Genomic DNA, 20,231 nt, shown 5'->3' with positions numbered 1-20,231 from the left:
TAATTTGCCAAAAGTTGCAACATGAATACATAATGTTTGCCATTTGTTAGTTGATTATTTTAGCAGCATGTCCAGAGGTGCTTAACAGCATGTCCAGAGGTGTTTAGCAGCATGTCCAAAGGTGTTTTTCCCCCCTCTTATACCATAGCAATTTGCCAAAGATTACAATTTTTAATTTATTTAGATTTAATATTGTGGATCATCAGCAAGATAGGTTAGTTCCTGCTATATCTTTTCATTTTAACATCTATAAGCAGTTGTCACCAGTTTTTCTTTTATTTCTCTGTATAAATTAATGCGACAGAAAATGCAGCTTTTCAAACTCCTGTGTAATGAAGAATTTACTGTGGTTGAAAACTTAAAACAGCACCATTAAAACGCGCTGACACTGGAGACTCCTTCCATAAACGTTAAATAAACCTCTCCTTACAGACATCTTTGCCATATTAATTATATGTTATTTTCTTTGTTTAATAACAACACTTTAGTTTATTATTAGTCTTATGGTTTGTACGGCATCTGCCATATTAGATTCCTGTGAATTAGCTGTTTTTTCTTTTAACAGCCAGCACTAATGTCAGAGCTGTTGTTACAGAAAATTAATCACCACAGCTGTGGTAAAACTATGTTTAAACCACAGCTTATACTTTATACACCTTTTAACTTTATGGTACTTCCAAATCATTTGCATGTTTTTTTTTAATTATTCTTTCAGTATATAAAAGCAAAATACAATTACGAATTATAATACATATATTTTGCCTTTTTGTTGTGGCGACTAAAGCCATTTTTATTGCTTTTATTGTCACCTCTGTACTGTGTGATCATAATATACATAACTGCTGGACTTATACTACTAATTTTCTGTCCAACTGACATAGACAAAAAACCTCTGAGCTGATGCTCCAGTCATAGCAGGTATAAGCATATAATATGAGGCACACCATGACTTTATTTCAGTGCATAATCCTCACCTGCATTGGCAAGTGCATCTATCTCCAGTTTGGTGATGTCACCTCGGAAGAGAGAGATCTTCTGATTCAGTTCATCGTTGGCCTTGTAAAGAGGCTTAGCAGACGCGGTACCTAGTCACCAAAAAGGGAAAAAAGGTTCAGTGTGATAAAATGGAAATATTCAGAAAAGGCTAAGCAAACAGCAATGCATTCTAACACACAGGACACAGGCGACATTTTCAAAACTGCAAATTTCAGGCTACAAAATAACTGCCTTTCAAAACAGCGCACTGTGTACTGTTTTACTGAGTTACTGCGGTTATGGACATATGGCGGGAGACCTTAATGGAATCAGAGCCATCTATCTATCTCTCACAGTATACACACTATAGTATCTGTCACATTCACAGATAGACCCCAGGGAGCACTTTATCACCTGTCTATAGACTGGGCAGGTGCTTTCCTTCATAATACTTGCATTCTGTATGGGCTGTGGGTGGCTCAAGAAGCAAACTGAAGTATGCTACAGTTCTGAGCCCTGCAATCGAGTGTTGCCTTCTCCAGCTGTGGCCAAGATCAACTTCATCGAGGCACAATTGTCTTTGCCTCACCCTGGGAATATAGCTAGTGGGCTAGATCAGTTTGGTTTTAAGAAATTTTTCATAGCTTATTGCACATTATCTACAGTTAAAGTCTTAATGTTAAATGTTTATTGTTTGGGGCATGGGGAGAAAGAAGCAAATAAGAACACTGCTATTATAATATAGCAAATACAATAGCAGACTATGTCTCATCTCAGCGGATAAGCTTTTTTAGCTGTGTGTGTGTATGTGCGTATGTTATTATATACATATACACCCATATATATGTGTGTGTGTATATTGCTTTAGAAATTATATATTATATAATTATATATTATATAAATTATACATTGCTTTACAAATTACAGAACTGCTTTTTCAAGGCATGAGATGTTGTGTACAAGGACCATATTTACAGAGTGTGTATAAATATAGTGTGTATAAATAAAGTGTGCGAGTCAGGTGGAGAGCCACTAAACAGTATCGCCATGAGCTAAATATAAGTATTTAGTTACCCGAGTGCTTCCAGACAGGAACCTGGTCCAAGGAGATGTAGTCTGTCCTGTACATCTCTCTCCTCTCCTTCAGGCTCATGGACAGAAGCTCCTCTAACATAACACACAATATAATGATACGAGACAGTAAATGACAAACACACACCACGACACACAAACATACATACAAATTGTACATAAACTAAGGCTACTGGGTCACATAATGCAAACTATAAGGTCAGAACTGGATACGTGGCCATGTTTGACTGATGATTTTTTTTTCTGAATCAGTGCTATTAAGTTTAGTAAGTCATAATGAGTCAAAAGGTTAATCAATCCATCTAATCCCACATTCATTTAATCCATTAAAAACCATTTAAAGCTTTATTGAGATTTTAATGAGACTGTTCGGTCACATAGACAGAAAGAATAATGGCTCATTGTAAACACAAAATTGGCTGTTAAAATATTGATGGTTTAAAGGTAACCGAATGAAGGATAAATCACGGTGAAATATCTATGCTTTTGTTTTATTTGCTTGTTTCCTATTGTTAATTTATTAAACTATAAGTTACCGTATACAAAAAAAATCCAGCTTGGGCTGACCAGCTACCAGCTGCCACAACATAGTCCGAGTTGAACAACTTTGCCATTTGGTAGGCTATTTTCTAGTTTCCTTATAACTGACTAAACTGATCAATAAATGTTTGCTATATCAGTGCAGCGAGTAGCTCTACTGCCTCACAGTTCCAGCACCCCAGTTCAGTCCTGAGCTTAGCTTACTCTCTATGTGGAGTGTTGCATGGTATTGCTGTATCTGTGTGGCTTTCCTCTGGGTTTTTCGGTTGACTCCCAAAAACATTGCTTCTAGGTGTGAATGAGCGTGCGAGTATGTGTGTTTATGGTTCCCTGCAATGGACTGGTGTCCCATCCAGGGTGGATTCTAGCCTCATTCCCAGTGTTCCTGGGATAGCCTCCAGATCCGCTGCAACCTGAACTGCAACAAAACGGTTAATGGAGATGCATGAATGAATAACTTGTCTATGATGTAGCATTAATAGCGATAATTCAGAGACTGTTTACTTTCTACCAGTGCTTACTAGCTGGCAAAGATGGTCTACCAGTTTGACCAGTTTGGACTGTGCTGTGGAAACTGGTAGCTGGTCAGCCCAAGCTGGATTGTAAACTTGGGTCTAACTGATTATGCTAAATTTCTGTTTTTCACCGAAAACATTATAACACTGTATTTTGCAAAAGTAATACGGTTTATGCCCCAGGACTGTCCAATCAATACGGGTTATGGGTTGAAAAAGTAGCGTGACACTAAATAAGTTTGTCACCCCCGAATATGACACTTCGATTATATGTATGACTGTTTATCAAAATATGTTCCAGTTCATAGTCTGAGGTCTTCCAATGCTCAGTTTCTGACATATTGTAACGTAAAGAGGTCAGGTGAAGCAGTTTTTCGCCATTATGCCCCAAAAATCTGGAACCTTTAACCTATTGTAGTTCGACAATTTGCCAAATGTTCACTTTTTAAAATGCACTTGAAGACATATATTTTTAAGTTAGCTTTTGATTAATATATTTTTTCTATTAGTTATTATTTACAATTTTGTATTCTATTATTATTATTGTCGTTGTATACTAATTTTACACTTTCACTTTGTTGATTTTTATTATTCCTGGTTTGTTTCTTGCTTTTTCCTCTTTTCATATTCTTATGTTTTGACATGTGAAGCACTTTGAGCTGCATTTGATTTATGAAAGGTGCTATACAAATAAAATGTATTATTATTATTATTACTATTATTTTTCGATTATGTTTTTCTCATCATTAATAAAGGGGTGTGCCTGAGCTCTCGTCAGCTGACCGAAGCACAGCAGAGGAACTCACTTTTCACCTCTTTCCAGTCACTTTTGTCCGAGTCTAAGTTGAGAGGTGAGCGCGCGGCCATGGCGCAAACTGCGCTCGAGCTCAGCACGGCGGCGGAGACACCGACAGTTCCGAGCAGCACCGCGAGCGAGCGCCTCCGACTGAACGCGCCTCTGGACACGCGATCGCGGCTCCACGCGCGCCACTTCGAGCTCGCAGAGGAGCTGGAAAACCTCTCCGAGCGCGCGGATATATTTATAGCTCGGCTCGCGCACGGCGGGGAATTGACAACAGTGTGAAACAGACTGAAGTCCACACCGCGCGAGACCTTCTGCTTTTCCAAAACACGAGTCAACACGGACACTGAAACACGAGCCGCGAGTTTGGATAGTTGAAACGCCATAACCTAAATTAGCACTACTGCTCACAAGGCTTTCACATCGACCAGGTTTACTTTCAATCCGCTTTAAACAGCGTTATTTGTTTCTTTATCCACCTCAAGTTTACATTCGTAAACGGAGAAAGCGAAAGTGGAGCGTCCTTCGTGTTTACACAGAGCCTCAAACCCGGAATGTACCATTCAACAGGGGTCCAGTGTGTGTACACTTCATATTGAACTTTACCAGAAATTTCGAGGTGTCTTATTATCCTACACTGCCGTCTAGTGGATAATACATTCACCAGCAGTCTGTTTCAGTGAGACACTAATATCTGGTCTGTTCAGAACAGGGCTTCTCAGCATTCTTGCAGCTTGGTTTTACATATTAAAAAAAAAAAAAAAAAAAAAAGACTCCCAGTGATTCATGATAGAACTATTCAGTTATCATGCGGTTATAATGTCATAAAGTTCATCTAAAGTTCAGTTCTAATCTAAAGCTAAATAACCTAAGCATTTTTAAAACTTTTTTTAACTAAACTTCTAAGAGTAAATTTAATTTAAGGTACAAAATGTCAAAGATCTACATTTAAACTTAATTTAAGAGTAATGGGTTTAAGTTTTCTGGACTTTCCACCCAGAACTTTTCCACTCTTGATCTAGTTAGATAAAAAAAAAAGTAAAAACAAACAAACAAGCAAACAGATAAATAAATAAAATTTAAGGTATTGAGCTTTAGATTAGCTTTAAGCTTCAGATTAGTACTGAACTTTAGATCAGTACTGAACTTTAGATGAGTACTGAACTTTAGATGAGTGCTCTTTGACATTACAGATATAAAGAAGTGTCCAGAGAATCTCTGCGATGGACTGGCAGCCTATAAGGGGTGTGTGTCTCTACCTCGTAACCCGATCTTCCCTGGATCCACTGTGACCATGACTGACATAAAACAATTACGGAAAATTGAATGAATAAACTATGCACAATCACCGAGAAGAGGATGAGTTCCCTTTTAAGGGAATCCGTTTTCTCTGTGAAATTCAGAATTGGACAGGTTACAGATAGGCCAAATTAAACTGGGTTAAAATGCTGAACTGCCATTTTAGCAAGGTCTTCATTCAAGTTTGGGCATCTTCACATGACACTCATTCTCAGAAGGGCATCCTACAATGCCCTCTAGTTGTAAACATGTGCACCAAGTCTATTTAGTGACACTGACAGATTATAACCCATTAAGGAAATGCAGGTAGTGTAAAGCAAGCTTGGTACACAGAAGGAAGTGCTGGATCTTTTATAAAATGTAAAGAAAGCAGACTTTTTCCAAAGAGTCTATACAACTTCAATAGCTGTCCCCTCTATGCTTGCCTAATTTAAATGGATGCACAATGCATTACGGTGAGTGAAAATCGAAATCAGCCTATTGAAACTGAAATATGGGGACGTTCCTATAAACGTTGTTCCTTCCTATCTGCCTTAATATACACAGTTATTTTAAGTGTTCTCAGCTCTTCATATAAGACCACACCCAGAGAGACTGTGATCACACTGTTCCGTTATGCATAAACTGACAGAACAGAACCACCCTTTTTCATGCAACTGCAGCAGCACACAGCAAAAACCCAACGCCTTCAGAGTGAAGGGAGCAGAAAAATATAAGTAACTTTCAGAGGGGAAGACACTGCATTCACCAAAAGACAGAAAAGGTAACTATTTTTTTTATCACTGATTTTACTGATGACAGTTTACTTAATAGTGAATGATGATTTAAGGATAGGAAACATTGTCAAAGTCATTTGATATCAATATCAAGAATTAATCAGCCTTAAAAATGAAAAAAAAAAAAAAAAAAAAAGCAACATTAGAACCTTAAAAAGTCCATGTGATAAGAATACATCAGTGTACCTGTGGAAATTTACATCCATTTAATCATTTATCATCCTGGTATAATAATAATAATAATAATAATAATAATAATAATAATAATAATAATAATAATAATAATCATCATCATCATCATAATGACGAATATATAAATAAAATAATATATAAGTAACCTATATTTAAAAAACATGCAATTTGTAAATTATATTTTCAAAATTTAAATATTAATGATAATACAATATTACTGATACTTGTAAATGCAAATGTAGAATTTGATTAATTTGATTATATACACAAAAAAGTTCTACTAAAATATTGACAAAATAATACTTTATTTCAAACAGCATATTTCTGCCATCATATTTGTCATCTTATCTGTGTACAATAAATATAAAGTATAAGGAAATTAACATGATGACTAGTTTACACATTTACACTTACTCCGTCATGTCTGAATGCTGCTCAGTTACAGGTTGTATGAAAATACACACTAAAAAAGAGTAAATTCTACATTGGTTTGTCCTTCTGGGGGCTCTTTAAAGGTTCTTTGTAGGACCCTACTACAGTGGATTTTCCTTCAAGCAGAACACCTTGTAGAAAGCTTAACCATCCAAAGAACCCTAGAGAAACCTTTATCTTCATTTTGATATGACTGGCATTCTTATATAGCTAATAAATAAAACACATTGCATGATCAAGTACACATATTTTTCATGTTATAGGTTTCCCTGGGCCCCCACCCTTCCCCATTCTTCTGTGGTATTGGGGGGGTGTGTACACATGCCTGTGTATGGTTAAAAGAGGCTGTTGATGTTAAACTGAAAGAGGAAACATGGTTTAGTGTGATTGCAGTAAAAATGGGAAGTATTGGTTACAGCAGACCAAGACGTGGAAAAGCAATGTCATACAGATGAGGATAAGAGAGGAAGTGTGTGCGTTTGTCCACACATGTGTATGTGCTAGCACACTCATGCTTAGCATGTGATAGACAGAGTCTTTCTTTTCAACAGCATGCATCATAGAGAACATCAGAACATTATGTAGCACACGTTCATTGTTTCTGAGAAAATGAAAGAATACACTGAATGTCTATTTTACACTATTAAATCTCACTAGGCCCCTCTCTCACAAATACACAAATACACATGTACACATGTACAATCCTTTACCCATGCACAAGTAGTATGTGTGCCATTATAGTTTGGTTAATTCCAGCCCTGCTCTGGAATTGAGCACATTTTTAGGTTTTCTAATAACACTAGGAGTACTGAGTCAGGAGCTGGTTCATTCAGATCAGCAGAGAAAATGAAAAAAACAAGCATAATTAATGACTGCTCTAAATGAAAAGGAAAGGGCCATTTTATGACATTAAAGGTGCAGTTTGTGATGTTTCTAGGCTTAAGTTGTTTCTAGGCTTGTGGAATTTCATAATTTAAGGCTTCTGTTGACATTTTTCTGGCCCAGAAATAAGCTCCTCTCCCAGCAGAAGGCAACACATGAGACATGTCTTTCAACAGAGGGGTTGCTTTGGGTGTGGGAAGAGAAAGCTTGCCAATGATTTTTTTTTTAATGGAAATTAAAATTTGCCAAGCAGGCAGCAGAGATCTCTAAAAATGACAAACTGCTCCTTTAAATGTGTTCAATTTATTATAGCATCTGTAACAAACACTACTTATTAAATACGTCCATTAATCGAGATTCTTGCTTCTATTGCTTCTATTCTTCCTCTGTTTCATTTGTTCTTTCCAGCTCTTTGAGGATGGCGGCATGGGACCTGTCAGTCACTGTGGAGGACCTGGGCCCTGAAGCTCCACCCATTAAAATCAGCGTAACCTCTGACCTCCACATAGGCGGGGTGATTCTGAAAATTGTAGAAAAAACACGTGAGTTGAGACTTCATAGCAAAGATTATGAGACACACACATGCAAAGTCAAACCAAGTTATTAGACATCTAACATATATTTTGAACATGACAGGATCCTTAAGATGCTCATTTATACATGCAGTAAGTATATTCTGATTAATTGATGAGTTAAAACCCCTGCTTTATTGATTGCATGTTTTGATCACTTGGATTAGAGATGCAGCAGGATTGGTCAGATCATGCGATTTGGTGGGAGCAGAAGCAGCAGTGGCTCGTGCGGACATCCTGGACACTCGATAAATATGGAATCCATGCAGATGCTCGACTGCTCTTCACCCACCAACACAAGCCTCTGCGGCTGGGTCTTCCTAGCGGAATCACCTTGCGGCTCCGCGTCTGCTTCTCCAGCTCCATGTTCCGCACTGTCCAGGGAATCTGCAGAGCTTTGAGTAAGACACTTAACATGGTGCTGAAGTTCAGTATTATAGCAAAACATACTACAAATATCAGTGGCACAATACAGCAGGTGTTTTTATTTCAGATATGCAGTATATCTAACAGTATCTCACAGCAGATCTGTGAAATTAATAGTGAGCCTTGGTCAAAGCAAAATGTACCATAATTCAGTGATTGCATCCCAAATCATGACCTTGCTTGCTATGGGCATGCTTCATGTTATGTACCTTATTCTCATACACAGGAATCCTAGTTAGTTTCTAGCTAGGTGAAGGGATAGGAGCAGGTTGGGAGTATTTCCAATTGTATATTCATAGAATCTTGTTTTTGTGTTGTGGGAAGACAGTGTAGGTGTGCCTTTTTCTTATTCTTTTGCGTAATCTTTTTTTTTTTAATTTGGTGGGAACCACCACAATGACCAATTTATTATCTACTATAGAAAAAAATGGTATTCAATTTTAGGTGAAGAGTAGCATGGTGGTGCGATGGGTAGCATTGCTGACTCCCAGTTCCAGCGTCTTCAGTTCGATCTTAAGCTTGGGGTACTGTCTGTGTTGAGTGTTGCATGTTTTCCCCATTTCCATGTGTGTTTCCTCAGGGCTCTCCAGTTTCCTCCTACCTCCCAAAAACATGCCATTGGCTACACTAAATTAGCCCTAGGTGTGAATGAGTGTGTGAACGGTGCCATGTGATGGTGCCCCATCCATGGTATATTCCCACCTCACGCCCAGTGTTCCAGGGATAGGCTAAAGATGAATGAAAGGTTTGGGTGACTTTACTCTGTTTCCATCCATCAATTTTTTTCTTTTTCTGCTTTCTTTCAGACATCCGCCATCCAGAGGAACTGTCTCTGCTAAGGCCAGTGGAGGAGAAAAAGAAAAAGAAAGACAAAGACTCTACGGAGGAGGAGTATGACCTTACAGACATACCACTGACATCAGGTATTTCACACAATTTTGTATCTGAAATTATTATTATTATTACAGTCTCAAAATGATCTACTTCCCAAAATACATTGACTGTACATTTTATCTAAGCACAATTGAAAAGATCTGAGACTTTTGCATCATTTAAAACCAAACTATACCTTCAGGATCAGTTCCAACTCTGTATGATGGCATGCCGGCTCATTTTGCTGACTCCCCTAAAACTGAGGCTATCTATAAGATTCTGTCTGTGTGCCAGCCGTCTCCTCCTCCAGAGACCATCGCGAAACTCTACCGACCAGCCAGCAAGGTGGACAAAACACACATCAACACCAGGTATGAGCAAACACTACTGAATAGCTCTTAATATTGTGAATGCAAAACATTTATAATGCATCTCTTTTCACCCAGATGGCTGGATTCATCACGCTCACTCATGCACCAGGGAATACAGGAGAATGAGAAGCTGTGGTTACGCTTTAAATACTACACCTTTCATGACATGGACCCCAAGGTGTGTGTTTCTGAATGCCTCTGTTTGAGAAAATCTCTTTTTAGTCTGAACTGTGCAGTATAGATGATTAATTATAATATGCATGCTGTAAATACTGGCTCAAAACCTTATTTCTGCCAGTACGATGAGGTGCGTCTGACGCAGCTGTATGAGCAGGCACGCTGGGCAATCCTGCTGGAGGACAACGACTGCACCGAGGAAGAGATGATGCTATTTGGAGCTCTGCAGGTTGGGTCACTGTTATACAGGCTACCAAAGCTACAGAGACTTTCACACCAACTTTACACACAGCTCCTTACAGCCACACACACAGGAAACTAAGGTCTGATTTCAGTATGACAAAACAAAGGCCTTTAAGCCACAATAAGTAGGCAACACCCACTACAGCAGTAGCAGCAGTGTAGTTTAATGTGTTTCAGTGAGCGAAAACAGAAGAGAAACGCTGATTTTTTATTTTTTATCCTACTCATGTCTCTGGTCATTTTATGCACAGTGTATAAGCAACAATCATTTATATAAGACAAAAGCTTGTTTGATTGTTGATTATGTTCTCCTTATAATTAGCAATCAAAATGTAATGATCTTTGCTCATCCCTAAACATTTTTTGACTGTCACCATGCACATTTGAAAAAATGTCCCCTCTATCATTAACTTTTGTAAATAAACAACTTGCATGTGACAGTAAAGTCTTCTTTGATGATCTGACACTAATGTTTAGTTTTATTCCAACATCATCACTAAAATGGCATTTCCAGAAGTGACCTCTGTGCAATACCAATACTTTTGCTGATAATTCATCTCTCAGTTCCTCTTTCTCTGTTCTGTGTTGAGGATCTATTTCAGTCTTCCCACCTTTATAACAGTTCTCCCAGATACACAGTCCTAAGGTCACAGCCTTAACCAGTTACGGCTGGGTGTGATATTAGATGGGAGAGCTAAAATCTCTATATACTGTATATCAATAGCTTGATAATGAAACAATAAAGAAATCAGCCCCCGCTTTGCTTCTTCATACTATTCTGTGTATTTGGTTTCAAAAATATTCAAAAGAATCCTCATCAAGATATTTGTGAACAGTTTCTTAATCTGATATGGATGCCAAAAATGAAACCTTTTTTGAGTATAAACTCCACCCACACACACTGTATATAAAAATAAACTGGCTCTATTCCTCTTGCAGTACCATATAGGGAAGCTGTCACTGTCTCAGGATGTCAGCTCCAACCAAGGCATGGATGACCTGGAATCTGCCTTGAAGTCTCTTGAGGTCAAGGTGGTGGGAGAGAACAGCAACACAAATCAGCTGGTAGGCAGCTGATTGGCTGTTTATACGCTACCTGATGTATCTGATCATATGTTACTCATTAGTTCGGTTTGGTCCTGACATACACTTGACCATACAAGTGCAATTTTAAGAAACTGTGAAAAATGTATTTGGAGTTTTTGACTACATTTTAAACGACTGTTTAGGACAACATGACCCCTCCGGAACTGCATGACTACTTGAAAATTTTTAGGTAAGACTAATTATTTCTCTTTTGTTACACATTTTACACACTTTTTTAGAGTCAAAAAAGAGTTCAGAAGCATTTATTGTAAGTATTAAATTGTTTTAATATTTAGGCCCAGGAGACTAACTCTGAGGGATTACAAACAATACTGGTTCAAGTTTCAGGACACTTCTATCTTCTATTACAAGAGTAAAGAGGAAAGCTATGGAGAGCCCATCCAGCAAATGAATCTGAAAGGTAGACACACACACACACACACACACACACACACACAGAAATATAGAGTGGGTTTGATTGACAAATGTAAATTTTAGCACATTTGTAAATTTTTATATTGTACAATTGTGGCCTTTACAGAACTGAGGCTTTTCTTTGGTGGAAAATGCCACATTTCCATTTGAATGCTGAAGTTGGCATACTCTAAGGATAAACACAGATAGGGGGCTCCCGAATGGTGCAACAGAAAAGCTTTCTCCCTATCCATATGGAGATTGTGAGTTCAAAGCCCAGCAATGCTACAGCCAACTGTAGCAGGAAGTCCAAGAGAGCAAAATTGGCTGTGCTCTCTGGGTGGGAGGTATGGCATACTCTCTCCCCTGTCAATCACAGTGATACTAGCCAATCGTGGGCATCTCTGAGTTCATGTATGCAGAAGAGGGCTGATTCCTCCATATGTGCTATGATGCCCTGTGTTGCAGCATGAGCAGTAGTTTCAAAAGATGCAATCTGAAAACATGCAGTTAGCTGGCTTCACATGTCAGAGGAAACATGTTAGCCTTCACTCTCCCCGGTTCATAGCTGTTGTTCATTGATACCTTTTTTCATGGCAAAACCTCTTTACAAAATATGCTTCTGTTGATTTTTTATTATGACTTGAATTAGTATCTTGTTGCAGGAAGCACTCATCTTTACATTCTAACATTTCAAAATTCCATATCTCCATTCAGAAGCCATAGGGGGTGTAAAAATTTGCCCTTGACTGAAAGGATGTCATTATTATATAGTGAGGCACACAAGGTGTTTGTAGTGCTGTTGTTCACGGTCACCAGTTTCTGCATCCTCACAGAATAATTTCTTTTTATTTGAAAGTGAATGTGTCTTCTAAAGCTGCACAACTGTGTCTCTGCAGGCTGTGAGGTGGCTCCTGATGTGAACATAGCAGGACAGAAGTTCTGTATCAAACTCCTCATCCCAGTGCCAGAGGGCATGACGGAGGTGTATCTGCGATGTGAGAATGTAAGTGATCATTCTGACTACAGTGAGATCATCTGGGAATCATCCCCATACAGCATCTCAGAAAACAGACATCATACAGTGATAGCTTATAGAGTCATGTTTTATTTGACAGGTACAAAGCAAAAAGTTGCAAGCAACATGTATCTAATCTAATAAAGTCTTTCTTGTCTCACCAGAAGTCTCACCCCTACTCATCTCTTTAAAATGTTCATAAATACTTACATCAACTTTATAAGAAGAAAACGGCCCTGGGTAGTCATTCCACTGGTCCATACTATACTCACAGTGTCCTGTCTCCCTGCAGGAGAAGCAGTACTCTGAGTGGATGGCGGCCTGTAAGCTGGGGTCTAAAGGCCTGACCTTGCTGGACAGTTCTTATCAGAGTGAAGTGAAAAACATCCAGACCTTCTTGGCTATGCAGCGCTCCAGTTCATCTGTTTCAACTGCCCAGTCTGACGAGAGCATTAATACACAGAGCCTTGTCTCACCTCGCTACACCAAAAAATACAAGACCAAACAGGTACAGGGCAAAATATCTAGAATTAATTAATAATAAGTTAAAAATAGGTACTTTGAAAATGTATACATTGTCATGGACATGGCATTTCATGGTTTTATACTGAGTATCTATCTATCTATCTATCTATCTTATATATATATATATATATATATATATATATATATATGGGAAACAGACAACAGCGTTAATAAAACAGCACAAAAATAAAAATTAAATAATCATTAATTATATTATTTGCATGTCTCCTACAATTTTATTTAAGAAAAATGTTGCACAGCAGCTCCCAATAACATGACTGCAGGTGGATTGGCTACTCTGAATTGCCCCTAGGTGTGAATCAGTGTGTGTTTGTAAGTATGTGTGATGCTGTCAGATGCGTATTCCTACCAGATCCACGACAACCATGACTACTGAATGAAACAATGAATGAGAATTATGGCAAAATGCATTTTAAATAGGACTAATATAATTTCAGCTCATTGAAATGTCATTCATAGCAGATGTAAAAAATGTTTAAAAAAATAATATTAATAATAATTATATAAAACACACTTTCAGCTATACCACTCACATAATGTTCTCACATTCACATTTTATTTTTAAGTAATAATATTTTTCTGTCAATTACAACTCCTACTTTGTTCTGTTTATCTGTATAAAGTTTATATTAAAATGTAAATTTGAATCAAAATATAAACACAATTCAAGCTTGTTTTATATTTAGGAATTTCCATTCTATTTATATAAGTCAGTAAAAGTATAATTTATTTTTATATTAAATACTACTGTTATTCTGAATGACAGTAAAAACCCTTTTCATCTTTGACCAATATGCTAACACAATGATTCCCTGCCTTTTGCTTGTATTTGCAGTTAACTCCACGGATCCTGGAGGCTTATCAGAATGTGGCTCAGCTCTCCCTTACAGCAGCCATTTTGAAGTTCCTCCAGATCTGGCAATCCCTGCCTGACTTTGGCATTTCCTATTTCATGGTCAGGTAAGAAGACATTCAGTATTACTGCTTCAAAAGGCCGTATATGTCTGAGAGTCTGATTAATGGTAGTAAGAGCCAGAAACGCTTTCACTGGAGGTGCCAGGTTTCTGAATGATAATTAACTGTTGTTTACTGAATATCGAACTCCACTGGAATGTAAATGAGAGCTACAGCGAATTTCGATTTTTATTTTCAGATTTAAGGGTAGCCGTAAAGACGAGATCCTGGGCATTGCAAACAATCGTCTGATCCGTATCGACCTGGGAGTGGGAGACACCGTGAAGACCTGGCGTTACAACAACATGAGGCAGTGGAATGTCAACTGGGACATACGACAGGTTGGTCATGAACAATTCAGTTGGTTTATCAGTAAACAGTCCATTTTCAGTCCATCATCTATTCAATTATACTTTCACAGTGATATGTTCGGATCTGCTTCTTAACATTTTCAACCATGTTGTAATTGTATTGACTTTCCTTTTGGGATGTTTCTCTACCAGGTGGCCATTGAGTTTGATGGCAACATCAACATAGCCTTCACCTGTGTGAATGGAGACTGTAAGATAGTGCATGAGTACATTGGTGGCTACATCTTCATGTCGACGCGTGCACGAGATACCAGTGACACATTGAATGAGGAGCTTTTCCACAAACTCACTGGGGGCCATGAAGCTCTTTGATGGACACGTCTGCATTAATGCTCTGACAGCAGCACCACAGATCATTTTGTAGTTAGTATCTGTATACCAGACCAAAAAAACCTGCCTTGTTTTCAAGTTCACATGCATTTAAAAAAAAAAAACATTCCAATGATATTAAGTTTATCTGGCTACCATGAAAAGCTGCTACAGCTTGATGACGAAGTGAAAAACCCTCCTGAAGAGCTGCAGTGCATGTTATTCGAGATGTATGAGTGTGGCTTATTAAGGACCATTACTGATTTCGGTTTCACAGTCACATTTATAACCACATAGCATTCTGTTTGAATAGATGCAGAAATAATGTCTTTATATGTATTTACTGACTGACAGGTGTGTGACGTATAAAGACATGAGAAATCATTGTCCCTACTGGAGCATAGTTAAATTTTACTGCAGAATAGATTTATTTAAATACAATAAAATATATGAGCAATTGTATAAATAATTGAAGAAATCATCTGCACTACACATTCTCAATACTCTACCATATCCCCTCAAAGTCATTACATTTTATTCAAGTGACAGTCAAGGAAACCACAGGCTATCATTCCTTGCACAAGAAGTGTTACAGTCACCAGCAGTTTCTCACATGATCACAAAAGAACTTCCTTATCTTTGTCCAACATTATGCAGGCTTCAGTTGACTAGACCACAACCAATGCCTGTCTCTTTTCAGATAGATTCTATGACATGCAGCTCAATGGGACCAAGCTTCCGTCATGTTAAATTCATACTGGATGTCTTAAAGGGTAAAATACAGTATCTATAAGAAACTTAAGATACACAGGTTTCCCAATCCATTAAGTTTCAATGCTGCCAATTACCATTTACAGACGTTCATGGTTTTGCTGAAGATCAGTGTGTTTTATGCCCATAATGAAAAATCCATCAAGACATCTTTTCCATTGTCTATTCCAGATCAAGTTCGCATGCTGTAATTGAAAGACATACATTAAGTTAGAGGACTGTTTTTTCCCTGCTTCTGGAAAAAGTCATTAAAGTCAAAAAGTTATTACTTTCATTTATACCTGCCCATGATATTTTCTAATGAACATGCTCAATCAGTTTTCAGTAACCACAGACATGAGCAGAACATGTTCTAATGAACTCAGTTCATTCAGCTTCCCAGAATCTAAACTTAAACCACAGAGACCCTGACCAGAATAAGGTATTTACTGAAGAATGAATGAAGAACAAAACATTTACATCATTTCAGTTTACATCATTATCCTACAACCAGAGCTGGAATGTTTGTGAGAGGAGAGAGGAAACTGAAGAACCGGAGAAAACCTACATGGACACAGAGAACCCGAGCTCAGGATCAAACAAGGGACCCAAGGCGCCACCATGCCGCCTAAATGAATTAACTGTACTTTAGAATTTTATACACTTACGTGAAGTAGAATTGTTTTGGCTCATGGCTACCAGACTGCTAAACTAGGAAAACATAGGCGTCTAGCTACAGTGGCTTGTGGGCTCTTTTCAAACCCTGCTAACTGCAAATGTAGAAGTGACTGAGCTGTTTGAGAAACTCACCTGAAGGTTTCAGTCGTTGTGCACGCGAGAAATATTGAGGAGCCAACACTCCGTCAGCATCACCTGGCGTCAACAGCACTTTGTTTTCTGACCAGTAAAATTCAATTCCGTCTAAGAAAAAGGAAAAATAAATGTTAATCCTAAGAGACAAACTAAGAGGATGAAAATACTTTTGCTGCATTTCTGCTTACCTGCTATAGCTTTGGGGACATTGATGTACACAGCAAGATCACAATTATGTCTCATCCCTAACGAGCAATAAGATGAATAAATATTTTTATTCATAAAACATGAATTAACCACTCTATATGTGTACAGATTATTGCACCTCTAGCCTGTTATTTAGCTGCAGAACCTCTACACAGAAAGCTTCAACTCTACATTACAGTCACTATTTCATACTGTCTACACAGAACCTCATTCTTCTTTCTCTCTTCTTCTAGAACAGTGGTTCCTCACCCTCAACCTGGAGTTCCCCTGCTGTAGACATACTGTTTATCCTCTCTAACACCCACATCCACATGAAGAACCTGGTAAATAGCTAATTAGCTGGAGGGAACACAATGCAAACCAGGGGTTCTCCAGGACCAGGGTTGAGAACTACTGCTCTTGAACACGTCTTATTTTCTGATTTATTTATTTTTGTGGGGAAAAAAATAAAGAGCACTGGAATAGTTCTGGAAAAAAGGGTCTAATTTACATAATTTTCCTCTTACCCAAAATGTAGTCAATCAAACAAGATGTTTGCTATCCAAAATTTGTTTTGTTATGTGTGGTTTGTACTGGAATTACAAGGCTAATGTAGCTAATACCTTCTCGATAAATCATACTGTGGTCTAGACCACATCAGCAAATCTAGGTGACTTTATGGGAAAATTAGATGTGATTTGAGGCAGATATTTACAGAAAACACTTTGGGTGAGACAGACTTAACTCCAACACAACACTAAAGAAACAAACCATGGACACCAAACAAATCTTGGCTGATTCACTGCATTTGAGGTAAGTTTAAAAACAGTCAGTTCTCTCTGTGACTCGCACCACTGATAACTTGGCCCTCTCCAGGCAGCCCAGGTGCCAGGTGGATGTGTGACCTGTTCATCCTGCACAGGCCCCGGCTACGGATCGACGGCCAGTGCTTCATGTAGGACCCATGAACGGCCTCCCGTGGACAGTCTGGAGCATCCAGAACCACTGCTGTCAATTCTAGGTCTTCAACCTGAACACACACGACTGACCTCATAACATGGCAGGATCAGAATACAAAACAAGAATACAAAACAAGTGGAAAAACCTTTGCGGAATATTAAATAAAGTCAACCCAAGCAATTAAAAAAAAAAAAAAAAAACACCCTAGCTGATGGAGAATTCTAGTAGTTTATGTATGCAAAGTAAGTGTTATAATATAGTGATAAGCTTTATTATGGCTGCACTTACCCCATAGCTATTAAAGGACAGCTGTTGACCCTACTGACCTGTACAGTATGTCCTTGATTGGCCCGGATCTGTAGGCACCCATTTTCAGGATGGTTTTGCAGTTTGAAGCGCTGTTTGTCATTTGTGGCCACCACTCTCTCTATATCCTCCAGTGAAAATGAGCGGAACTGTCCATGAGCGAGAAGTTCATCCACTAATATAAAGCCGTCTGGATTCAACAACAGGGAAGAAATCAATACAATCGGCCAGGGGTTCTCAGACTTTCTGCAGTCAGGGCCCCCTTTAACTGTAAATATATAAATTCCATGGTCTTCCTCATAGTTTTTATTTTATGAACATAAATAATTTAAGTTAAATACTATGCTCATTATTTACATGTGTCAGGCAATAGTTTGGCTATTTATTAGCACCACAGAGCATTTTTCCCGAACTTTCAGTGACTAGGCAAACAGGCTAATAGTCATTAGGACTCAAAAATAAACATATCTTTGATAATTGTGGGATACCACACCATAACCGGTTTAATCACAGACCCCAGGGGCTCCCTAAACTCCACTTTGAGAACCACTGCAATAAGCTATAGGATTTCAAAAGACATCAAAGAATAAGGGATAATTAGTCTGACGGACTGACACACAGACACACACACACACACACACAGACACACACACACCTGAGCCCATGTTAAGCCCCATTTTAGCAGCACCATGTCTCAGGGCATAAGACAGGGATTTGGACAGACGCACATCTCTGCTCTAGAAGAGAAACATTAAGAAATCTGAGTCAGTATAGACTACAAATAAGGAAGTAACCATGAATAGTAAAGACTGGGTGCTAGTATTTATATCTATGGGTGTTAACACACCTCGTCTCGGTTTCCTCTCCCCCCTCTTCCTCTTGCTCTTTTTCCTTTGCTGCCACGTTGCTGCCCGTCCATTTAAATGTCTCTTAGTACATATCACTAAAACTAGTTCAGTCTAAAATCTAGAGATATAAACACCCAAGTGAGTCGACACAAACTTGTTTCTACACGGAACTTAAACAGCGACGTACGTCGTCCGCCTGTCCAGTAGATGGCACGCGGCGTCGTTTTTAAAAAAATTTTTTTTTTTAAATAATTTTATTAGAAACATGCCAGGGGTATATATATATATATATATATATACACACACCCATACACACCCACACACCCACACAGATATATATATATATATATATATATATATATATATATATATATATATATATATATATATATAAAACTTAGCTAGAAAAATAAATAAATTGATCAAAAAATACTTATTCTTTAAACTTTTAGCAAAACTGTAGAAGCCAAATAAAACATCTTTTTCTCCAAAATACTGCAACATGGACACATTCCCAAAAAAGGTTTTCATCCAGATTCATTGCAGATTCATCCACAATACCACAAAAAGAGAACAGTGGATCCTTATCAGGGAACATTTTCATTTATAATATAAAGTTTTTTAAACATTGACGGGGTAAAATCGATGTAGCAATTTATAGGCAGAGGCGATTATGTGGGGGCCCCATGCATTTATTTTAAAAGTAATCAGAACACATCTAACAGAACATAAAGTGTTTATTTTTTACAGCTTCAGGGTGTGTTTTACAAACAGGAAATCAAACCTCAGTGAGGTAAAAAAATGTCCATCTTCAGTTATTTACAGTACATCGTCACCTTAAAAACGCTGCTTAGGAGCCTTAGCTAAAGCGAATGCTGCATTATTTTAAGATGAAAATTTCTGATTTTTTAAATGATCAGCCCTCAGGGGCCGTCTCAGAATGCGGGGCCCCAGGCAATTGCCTGCCCTGTAGCTACAGCTTTATTTGCCTTTTGTCTTTGTTTCACAGACCTGGCAACCCTGAGTGAGGTTTATGACTAAGACCAAAGAGGGTGGATTAGAAAGATTTGTTGTTTTTACCCCAAGACAGCAGTCAATAGTACACCAGTGAACAGAGACTTCACCGTTAATTCGTGTTAATTTATTAGTAAACTGGTCAGTGGCGCCATCTAGCGGACTAAAGTGGAAACACACTGCAGATATGAATAAACCGTGCAACGCAACAACAGCAACAACAACAAAAAAAAAATTAACAACATAATTTTTTTCTGTATTGCCAAAAATATTGTGAGAAAGCAAGAAGTGAGAATTGTTGATATATCCATACAGAAGCAAGACAGACAATATTGTTGCAGTGTTATAACTATAACTATAATAATAATAATAATAATAATAATCTGATAATAATCTGATTTATTAATTAGCAATTATATCAATGTCGTTACATAGCCTGTTTACAATAACTAGTTACTGAATCCCAAATGGCCTCTGTTTTCATATATT

The 20,231-nt window shown here is 38.0% G+C and overlaps 3 protein-coding genes across 6 annotated transcripts in view; 1 reads left to right on the top strand and 2 right to left on the bottom strand.

The window, feature by feature from the left end:
• The window catches only part of macrod1 (mono-ADP ribosylhydrolase 1), an 81,327-nt gene extending 76,816 nt beyond the window's left edge, over window positions 1–4,511 (bottom strand). For all 3 annotated transcript variants that reach the window (XR_008302044.1, XM_026917626.3, XM_026917625.3), the window contains exons 1-3: window positions 3,929–4,511; window positions 2,050–2,142; window positions 975–1,085 (exon numbers count right to left, since the gene is read on the bottom strand). Coding sequence is in view for 2 of the 3 variants with exons in the window: in XM_026917626.3 (XP_026773427.3) it covers window positions 975–1,085; window positions 2,050–2,142; window positions 3,929–4,310 (586 nt within the window). In the remaining variant the exon portion in view is untranslated. The remainder of the gene's footprint in view (window positions 1–974; window positions 1,086–2,049; window positions 2,143–3,928) is intronic.
• Window positions 4,512–5,203: 692 nt separating this feature from the next.
• fermt3b (FERM domain containing kindlin 3b) lies at window positions 5,204–15,914 on the top strand. Its single transcript, XM_034306024.2, has 15 exons — window positions 5,204–5,986; window positions 7,914–8,047; window positions 8,245–8,478; window positions 9,310–9,426; window positions 9,579–9,747; window positions 9,823–9,925; window positions 10,046–10,153; window positions 11,107–11,232; window positions 11,397–11,443; window positions 11,550–11,674; window positions 12,567–12,673; window positions 12,978–13,193; window positions 14,067–14,191; window positions 14,385–14,526; window positions 14,689–15,914. Exons 2-15 carry the CDS (start codon window positions 7,924–7,926, stop codon window positions 14,866–14,868), a joined length of 1,923 nt encoding a protein of 640 aa, XP_034161915.2. The 5' UTR covers window positions 5,204–5,986; window positions 7,914–7,923; the 3' UTR covers window positions 14,869–15,914.
• trpt1 (tRNA phosphotransferase 1) lies at window positions 15,270–18,936 on the bottom strand. Of its 2 annotated transcripts, XM_026917945.3 has the most exons (7): window positions 18,728–18,935; window positions 18,536–18,617; window positions 17,901–18,070; window positions 17,467–17,644; window positions 16,617–16,673; window positions 16,426–16,536; window positions 15,270–15,821 (listed from the first exon to the last, which is right to left on the bottom strand). In XM_026917945.3, the coding sequence occupies exons 1-7, from the start codon at window positions 18,797–18,799 to the stop codon at window positions 15,799–15,801; spliced, it is 693 nt and encodes a 230-aa protein (XP_026773746.3). In that variant the 5' UTR covers window positions 18,800–18,935; the 3' UTR covers window positions 15,270–15,798. The 2 variants fall into 2 exon arrangements, with proteins under 2 accessions (XP_026773746.3, XP_053091635.1); XM_053235660.1 differs by lacking the exon at window positions 16,617–16,673 and having other exon boundaries at window positions 18,728–18,936.
• Window positions 18,937–20,231: the final 1,295 nt, after the last annotated feature.

The sequence above is a fragment of the Pangasianodon hypophthalmus genome, chromosome 7, assembly GCF_027358585.1.
Source record: "Pangasianodon hypophthalmus isolate fPanHyp1 chromosome 7, fPanHyp1.pri, whole genome shotgun sequence".
Taxonomy (NCBI): domain Eukaryota; kingdom Metazoa; phylum Chordata; class Actinopteri; order Siluriformes; family Pangasiidae; genus Pangasianodon; species Pangasianodon hypophthalmus.
Note: the sequence above shows the minus strand (reverse complement) of the source record. Positions and strands in the feature narration are given on the sequence as shown.

What these genes read in the sequence shown, in the direction of transcription:
- fermt3b (XM_034306024.2), top strand. Translation starts at nt 7,924, where the DNA reads ATGGCGGCATGGGACCTGTCAGTCACTGTGGAGGACCTGGGCCCTGAA. An exon ending in TTCATGACATGGACCCCAAG is followed by an intron (nt 9,926 to 10,045) that starts GTGTGTGTTTCT and finishes TATTTCTGCCAG; the next exon opens with TACGATGAGGTGCGTCTGAC. An exon ending in GACTACTTGAAAATTTTTAG is followed by an intron (nt 11,444 to 11,549) that starts GTAAGACTAATT and finishes TTTAATATTTAG; the next exon opens with GCCCAGGAGACTAACTCTGA.
- trpt1 (XM_026917945.3), bottom strand. Translation starts at nt 18,799, where the DNA reads ATGGACGGGCAGCAACGTGGCAGCAAAGGAAAAAGAGCAAGAGGAAGA. An exon ending in GGAGAGGAAACCGAGACGAG is followed by an intron (nt 18,618 to 18,727) that starts GTGTGTTAACAC and finishes TTTCTCTTCTAG; the next exon opens with AGCAGAGATGTGCGTCTGTC. An exon ending in TGTCCCCAAAGCTATAGCAG is followed by an intron (nt 16,537 to 16,616) that starts GTAAGCAGAAAT and finishes CCTTTTTCTTAG; the next exon opens with ACGGAATTGAATTTTACTGG.